Source organism: Lepidothrix coronata, unplaced genomic scaffold, assembly GCF_001604755.1.
Source record: "Lepidothrix coronata isolate B3197 unplaced genomic scaffold, Lepidothrix_coronata-1.0 Scaffold237, whole genome shotgun sequence".
Classification (NCBI taxonomy): domain Eukaryota; kingdom Metazoa; phylum Chordata; class Aves; order Passeriformes; family Pipridae; genus Lepidothrix; species Lepidothrix coronata.
The window spans coordinates 257,018-265,200 of record NW_016690417.1 but is presented as its reverse complement, the minus strand read 5'-3'; the positions used below and the strand labels follow the sequence as shown (position 1 = coordinate 265,200).

The window sequence follows — 8,183 nt, the reverse complement described above, 5'->3', positions numbered from 1 at the left end:
GGGGGGAAAGGAGAGGGGGAGGCAGGGCTGGGAGGCTTCCTGGGGGGATGGAGAGAAAGAGCAGGTTGGCAGGAGGAGGGGGTCCAGCCCGGGAACAATAAATCAAAGGAAAGGGGAGTTACTGCCCGGTCAAGGAGCTTCTGAAACCCTGGGCCACAGCAGGAGTCCGGGAGGAGCAGGGCTGATGGCTGCCATCGGGGTCCCGCAGAGAGATTTCCTCTGCCCGCTGGCAGTAGGCAACAGCAGGCAAGTCTGCCTGCACAACACGGGGTCCAGCATTCCGGGCAGCACAGCTCAGGGTCCAGATCACCCCTGGGCACGACTGAATTCAGTCCCTAATCAGGAAGGTGCCTCACCAGCTCTGGACATTAGGCCTCCCAGGTCCTGCAGCCACAGGGCTCAGTAAAGGGTACACAACCCCACTGACAGGGTTTTTAGCACCATCCGTTCATTTTCCTGGGGCTTCCCTCCCTCCCGGAGCAGCCTGACACAACCAGGTTGGGCAGCCTGATAGAAGTCCTGCCAGGCGTCAGAAAGAGACATTCATTCCAGTTCATCCATTTGGCCATTTTTTTTTCCTTATAAGAATATCATTAGGAAGGTTAGCTGTTCAACTTCCCCCAACATGCAGCAGTGCCAGGGGCTGCTGCTGGCACCGTGGATACCAGTCCTTGAATGCCAGTCCCTGCATGTCAGTCCCTGGGTACCAGTCCCTTGGTGCCAGTTCCTGGATGCTAGACCCCGAGCACCAGTCTCTCTGTGCCAGCAGTAAATACGAGGCTTGGGGTGCCAGTCCCTGGGTGCCAGCCGTCTCGGGAGCCAAAACAAGTGTTTCATAACCAGGACTCAAGCGCTTGCCCCTAGTTCCCCCCAGAGCCTCATCCCATTCCCGCCGCGGGGGAGGCTGCTCCAGCCTATCTCCTCGGCATATCTCCAGTGCTGCTCCAGCCTATCTCCTCGGCATATCTCCAGTGCGAGACAGCAGCAGCTCCCGGTAATCCGGGTTAATAAACAGGGAGCAGTGTCGGGATCACTGTCAGCAGCAGAGTTGCTCCTCGCCCTGCTCCATCTGGGGTCAGGGGGTGCCAGCAGTGGGGTCACACCTCACCCTGCTCCAGCTGGGTTCAAGGAGTGCCCACACCACCGGTGTCTGCCCACACACAGGAGCTGGCATCAGGTATATCCAGAGGCTGATGTGATGGCAGTATTGGGATCAGGGAAGCTCCTGGTGCTGAGTTAGGAGGGAAGTAAGGGGGAAAAGCCTAGAGCTGACCCCAAAAGTGCCATTGTGAAGGGCGGTGCAAGGGGAAAGTCCTTTAGAGAAAATATGGAGGATGCTCCATTGTGGAGCCGGTGGAGCCAACAGCATGGGCTGCAATTCCCTCCCTAGCAGCACACCCTGAGCTCTGGGGTCTCAGGCTCAGACATGCTCCTCCACACCACAACTTTTCTCTGCAGAAAGAGGAAGAGGAGATGGACAGTGAGAGTGTGAAAGGTGTAGGGAGGCCCAGCTCTGTCCATGCTCGCTATGGAGCCACAAGGCTCAGGCGATAAGACCAGGCGTCAAGAGGGGCAAGAGGTGATGGCCAAGCTCTGGACCATCCCTGCTGCTGCACGGATGGCACTGGCATTCCGGGACCTGTCCATCGACCTGGGGACAAGGAGCTGCTGCAGGCGGGTGGCTGCCCTCACATCAGCCCCTGGCCACGGTTCATGACGCTGCAGCTCCCCAAAGCCATCCCTTTCCCTGCCCAGGCCCCATAGCGCTGGGGGGGTTCCCAGATGGGGAGACTCCAGGGCTGGTGCTGCCCTAACACTGTCGCGAGTCCCTCCTCGAGCAGCGCGGGGCCGGAGAGGTGCGAGGCTGCGCGGGAGGGTCGGTATCCTCCCCCTCTCCCTGTCCCATCCCGGCCGTCCTGTCTACCTCCCCGCGGCAAGGGTGTGAGCCGGTGCTGCCCCCTCCCACCGCACCTTCCCCCCCGTGCCCCCCGCCCCCCCCGGGGATCAAGTTCACGCCCGACCCACTGATGCGGGGCGCCCGGCCCGGCCCCGCCGCTCTCAGAGGCCCCGGCGGCGCCGCAGCAGGGAGGCAGCGGCCGGCAGCCCCCGCATGGAGCCCTAGGGCGGCGGGCAGCATGTTCAGCCCGGACGGGGGGCTGCCGGCCGCCCCCTTCGGCCTCCTGACCGACGGCGGCCCACCCTTCACCCGTGCCGGCTTCGACGGGGCGCCCGCCCAGCCGCTCTTCTTCCCCTTCGCCGCCGCCGCCGCCGAACCCGAGCCCGCCCGCGACCCGCCGCCGGCCCGCGCCTGGCTGCCCCCGCCCGCCCCCGCGCCTCCTGCCAAGGCGGAGGCGCGCCCGAGCCGGTCCTGCAGCCAGCCCGAGCCCGAGCCCCGCACTGCCGCCTGCTGCGGCCCGACCTGGCCGCCCCCGCCCTGGGCCGGCCCCGCGCCCCCTGGCCCCGCCGCCCTGCCTGGGCCGCCTTTCCCCGGCCCGGCCGCCCCTCCTTTCCCCGGTCCCCAGGTCTGCCCCGCCACGCTGCAGCCGGGCGCCGGCGGCACCTCGGGGCTGGGCAGCAGCGGCAGCTCCAGCGGCGCCGCCAGCGAGGGCGGACACTCCAGCGACAGCGGCGAGGAGGTGAGACCCCACGGGGTGAGGATGAGCGGCCTTCCGCCGCCCGCACACGGCGTGTCTCGGCTTTCCTCCCCGCCCGGTGCCGCTGCCGGGACAGGGACCAAAGCCGCAGCTCGCCAAGACTCCGCCGGTGCCTCCTGTTCGGCCCTGCCGTCTGGTGCCCCCGGGGAAAAGCCCTGATACGGCGCTAGGGCTCACCCCGACTCAATCACCCTCTCAGCGGGGGGAGCGCCTCGGGGAGGGTGTTTTGGGGTAAAAGAGGGAATTTGGGGACTTAGGGGGGGGCAGTTTTCTCTTTGTTCTGTCGCCCCTGACACGCGATGCAGCGGGGCCGCCCCGGGTAGCAATGTCGAAGGCCAGCTCTGGAGGGATACTGGAGGCACCGCCGCACGGTCCCCAGCCGCTGTTCCCGGAGGTCCGTGGGCACCCACCCACGGCTGCTAGGGCAGAGACAGCCCTAAGATGAAGGGGGGGGGGGGCGGCAGCACTGCTTACAGGCACGGCCGGACCTGTGGTTTGGGTTAGTTTTTAATATTTTTTCATCTTGGCATAACACGAGCCCGCTCCGGGAGCAGCAGCACGGCCGATGCCAGGGCTGGTCTGTGCGGGGATTGGGTGTGTTTGCGCAGCCGCCTCCGGGCCGTGGCTGCGGGAGCTCCCACGCACAATGGGTGCGGGTCCCCGGGCCGCAGTCGGCCGCGCTGGGTAGGGGGTGGTCACGAGTAGCGTTTCCCGGCTGCGGAACGGTGAAGCATGCCCCGTGGGAGAGATATTCCGGGCTTCCCGCTGCTGATCTACGCCTGGAATTATAAGCCGCGGCTCGGTGACAGGAGGAACGCCTAGAAACCCCACAACTGTGCTAAAAAATGGAACTTGGGTAAAAGACTAAAAAATGCCACCGCAGCGGCTGAAGACTGCGCGGCAGGGAGGTGGGAAGCGCCTGGGTAACCGCTTTCCAAAAGGAAAGAGCCTGCTGGTGGCAAAGAGGAGCTTGAGTCCCACGCGTCTCTCGGGCGCTTTGGTCCCTCGCTTCACGGGAGCCTTTTCCCTGTCCCAGGCGCAGGCGGGAGAGCAGTTGGCGAGGGGCTGTCCCAGCCCCAGAGCCATGGCGAAGTGACCCACGCCGCGGGAGAGCTGAGTTTTGGTGTCGTGTGGTGGGATGCGTGGGAGTGGGGCGAATCTGGGGCCGTCAGTCCAACGTGGCCGTCGGTGCTGCCTCTGATCAGACCAGAAGACCGCGAGCTGGGGGATAAAGGGGACATTCCCAGGGCGTGTTGAGGCAGACCAGGAGGTCTGGGTGCTCACTGTGCCACTCTTGGCCGCCGCCGCGCCGGCGTGGGTTGATCAGGGCAGTGTTCGTAGTTCGGGGGGGGCGGTGTCCTGTGTGGGGCATGACGGAGGTGCTTCGTGGTACCTGAGCAGAGTCCCTGGTCCGGGGGTTGGGAAAAACCGCTTTGTCGCCCATCCCATCGCCCAAGGACCACATCGCATGAGCACTTGACCCATTGCATGTCCGTGCTGCCGAGGGCTCAGCTGAGCCTCCCTCTGCGCTGTCCCCGTCCCACGGGGACCTCGTCAACCCGACAGACCCCGCTCTTAGCAGCCCCTGGCCGCGAGTCGTCTCCTCTCAGTGTTTCTCTGTCCCTGCCAGGATGCGCCAACCTCTGGAGAGCTGGAGCAGTTCGCCAAGGACCTCAAGCACAAGCGCATCATGCTGGGCTTCACCCAGGCCGACGTGGGGCTGGCCCTGGGCACACTCTACGGTGAGAGGCAGAAGAGGGTCGGGGGAGGGCCCTCTTCTCCCCCCACAGCTTGGGGGAAGGGAGAAGCTGGGGAGGGGGGATGGTATTAGCTGGTCCAATGGAGACTTCTGCTCCTTAACGACCCGCAAAAGAGCCGACAAGCACCAGCCCTGGGGCTCCCGGGGCGGGAGTTGGGGGGTGGGCCCAGCCCTGCGGTGAGCTCGAAGGGTTCGATAGCAGGGAACTGGTTTAATACAATAGCTACAGTTGCTTTTTCAGAGCTTTAAATCCCTGCTGAAGCAGAAGAAAGAATCCATTCCCTGGTCTTCCAGGGACAGGGGAGGTTTGGGGGTGGCAGATCCTGGGGGGCTGCAGATGGGGGCAGCTGCGCGGTGCATGATGCCCTGTCCTCCCTGCCCATGCAGGGAAGATGTTCAGCCAGACGACCATCTGCCGCTTCGAAGCGCTCCAGCTGAGCTTCAAGAACATGTGCAAGCTGAAACCGCTGTTGCAGCGCTGGCTCAACGAGGCGGAGAACACGGACAACATGCAAGAGGTGCGGGCTAGGGAGGGTGGGAGCTGGGGTACTCTATGCCTGCAAGCCCTCAAGCCACAGATTCTTCTCCATTTCCAACATGCCTTTGGGGAGAGAAGAGGGAAACAGGAGGTATTTTGTGCCACAGCAGCATCTCACTGCATGGCTTCAGTCCGGCTTGGGGGGATATCGCTGAGTATTGCTTTCTGCCAAGCTGAGGGGAGCCCAATCCCCCCACAGACACCTAGTGATTATGGCAGCTCCCATCTTGGAGCAGCCAGGTCCTGCTGGAACCTCAGAAAGGCTAAATATGCAGCTTACTGCTCCCTGGGGAACCTGGTGGGGGTGCAGGAAGATGTGTCCAGCCTCCCCACAGCAGCTGCTGGCAGGGCTGGGATACTGGGAATGGCCCCAGTCACAGTGGAGTGATGCTCAGTGGAGAGTCACAGGGACACACAGTATGTCCCCAGAGCTCTGCAGCCAGCCACACGTGTGCCCAGAGCCTGGTGGAGACCCTTCATCCAGTGACCCAACACATTCCCTCTCTTGTTCCCAGATGTGCAATGCGGAGCAAGTACTGGCCCAAGCCCGGAAGAGAAAACGCAGGACCAGCATTGAGACCAATGTGAAGGGGACACTGGAGAGCTTTTTCCGCAAGTGCGTGAAGCCCAATCCCCAGGAGATCTCCCAGATTGCTGAGGACCTCAACCTGGATAAAGACGTAGGTTGGGAGGGTGGGAAGGGTGGGTGCCCGAATGTCAGCAGCTCCTGAGCATCTGCATCAGACCAGTTTGATACTTTGTCTCAGAGCAGAAGCAAGCAGTTATGAGGTATAGCTCATCTGTGTGAAAAAAACCCCACTTTGCTCCAGAGGAGACATTTCCTTCACAGATGGAGTATTTAAAACTTTGCAGGCACAAAAATAATTCCCAGACCCAACACAACACCCATCTGTGTTTGTGTATATGCACATAATATATAAAAGTAATCCTTTGATACTAATTCACCTCTAAAGAAGCTGATTTTTACCCCCAAGAACCCACATGGAAAGTGAAAACTTTTTTCTTCATTAGAAGTGGAAATGCACGAGAAGACCAACAAAACACAACCTACGAACAATACACAAGTTCCTGTCATAAATGCATATTGGCTTCATCTGATAATGCCACTGGCCTTTGGAGAGAAACCTTTCTTTCAATTCATTGTCTTCTTTCCTGTTTAACATTTTCTACCTCTCTCATCTCTCAGCTCTGGAAGCAGTGGAAAAGTGTTCCTGGCTGGAGTCCATCAGGGCTCAGACCAGGAAAGAGATGTGTGGCAGGGAGGGGGCTGCCCTGGCAACTTGGGGTGCTGTGGAGGTGCCACCAGTAGAAGGGTCTCCTTGTCACCCACAGAGTGCCTGGGGTCACCCCCTCACCCATCTCTCTGTCTCCCTCCCTGCAGGTGGTCCGGGTCTGGTTCTGCAACCGGCGTCAGAAAGGCAAACGGCTGCTGCTGCCCTACGGCAATGAGGCAGATGGGATGATGTACGACATGAACCAGCCGCTGGTGCCGCCCACCCTGCCCATCCCAGTGACGTCCCAGGGCTACAGCCTGGCACCCTCCCCTCCCATCTACATGCCAACCTTTCACAAAGCTGAGATGTTCCCACAAGCGCTGCAGCCTGGGCTCTCCATGAGCAACAGCGGCCACTGAACCGGGGGCTGTGGGGTCACTGCAGGTGGTCTGGCAGCCCCCACTTTGCCCCGGGCTGGCCCAGGCGAAGCCCTGCTTCCGCTCGTTGGGCTGCTGTGTGGGGCTTTTTGGGGTGCAAGGGGCTGGGAGCCTGTCGCTCGCTGTGTACGGTTACTCCCAGCCCTTCCCAGTTATGTGATCTTACTGGTCCCAGCAGCATTGGCCCCCCCTCTGACCTCTCCTAGGGGCAGCTGCTCCTGCCCCACTGCATCCCCTGAAGCCATGTGCGCACAGCCCCAGCCGCTCTTCTGGAAGACCCAAAAAAAAGTATTTTTTAGATTTTGGGGTGGGGGGAGGGGGGTGGTTTTATTATTTTTTGAAATGGTTTTTGGTTGTAGTTTTTTAAAAGCAAAAATTTTTGTAGTGATCTAGTTTCCCAGGTGCCTCCTCCCTGTCATGTAGAGCAGGGCTGGAACACCATGCCCAGGGCTGAGGGGCCCTGGTGGCTCTGCCCACCCTTCTGGGCAGCCAGAGTGAGCTGAGGCCAGGGGCAAGGGGTGGAGGTGAGCCCCCGCCACCCCTTGAGCTGTGGCACAGGAGAGCTTCACCCCTCTGTGGGTCAGCTGGTGAGGCCTGTTTGGGTCAGGGGGGTCCTCCCCAGCGCTTGTGCCCAGCACAAACTGGGCAAAGGGGACTAAGGACCCTCAGTCCCCTGGGCCCTCCTCACTCTCCAGCCACTGTCCCCTGCCCCAGCCTGGCTTGGCTGCCCAGAAACCACCTTTCCCTGGGGGGTCCCAGTCCAGGGGGCCAACAGCGCCCTGTCCATGCTGCTAGCACCCTAAGCCTTCCAGCCTGCTGTAGTTAATGATGATTTTTATATTTTTTGTTCTTAATCACATTCCCCTTGGCAGTGAAATAAATCTCAGAGTTCTTTGGGGCAAGAATGAGTTAACCCTTTCCTTGCTTCACTTGCATCCCTGCTCCTGCAGCCCAGCAGTGCAGGTTTGGCTGCATGTGGGGGCACAGCGACACTGGACCAAGGCACCCAAAGAGAATGGACGTGTCCCGGTCATGCTGGCAACACCCAGCTCTTGGCTGCCTGCAGCTTGGTCCCTAAACCAGGACTGGTGGCAGCTTGGTTCTGGAGGGGCTGTTCCCCTCCTGAAGCAGAGGGGGTCAAAACTGAAGGGGGGGGTCATCTTCCACCCAGTTTAAATTGCTGGTTTGCTGTAGCTGCTGGGAAAGGGGGAAGCAGTGGGATCTCATTTACAGGCTGCTTCAGCAGCTGCCATGGACAGGGAAAGACTAGGGAGAATGTAGAGTGGTAGGCAGGGAAGAGGTCTGGGAAGGTGGGTTTGTTCTCACCCACAGGGCTGCTGGTGTGACACTGATGGGCAAAGGATGGATGCTCCCGTGTGCGTGGTCCAGCTGAGTCAGCCTCATGCTGGGGTGATGCCAACCCAGCCAGGCAGGTCCAGTGGGCATTGGGAGCTGAGCCAGTGGGAACTGGGGGTATCTGGGGGATGACTTTGCATTTCCCCACCATGGTCTCTGCATTTCCCCACCATGGGCAGCTGATTTGCCTCCAGCCCTTTCCCT

General features: G+C 61.0%; 1 protein-coding gene across 1 annotated transcript; it reads left to right on the top strand.

The window, feature by feature from the left end:
• Positions 1 to 2,135: 2,135 nt before the first annotated feature.
• Positions 2,136 to 6,891, top strand: LOC108507047 (POU domain, class 5, transcription factor 3-like). The gene is made up of 5 exons (XM_017834645.1): positions 2,136 to 2,636; positions 4,285 to 4,396; positions 4,801 to 4,931; positions 5,467 to 5,631; positions 6,354 to 6,891. The coding sequence occupies exons 1-5, from the start codon at positions 2,136 to 2,138 to the stop codon at positions 6,603 to 6,605; spliced, it is 1,161 nt and encodes a 386-aa protein (XP_017690134.1). The 3' UTR covers positions 6,606 to 6,891.
• Positions 6,892 to 8,183: the final 1,292 nt, after the last annotated feature.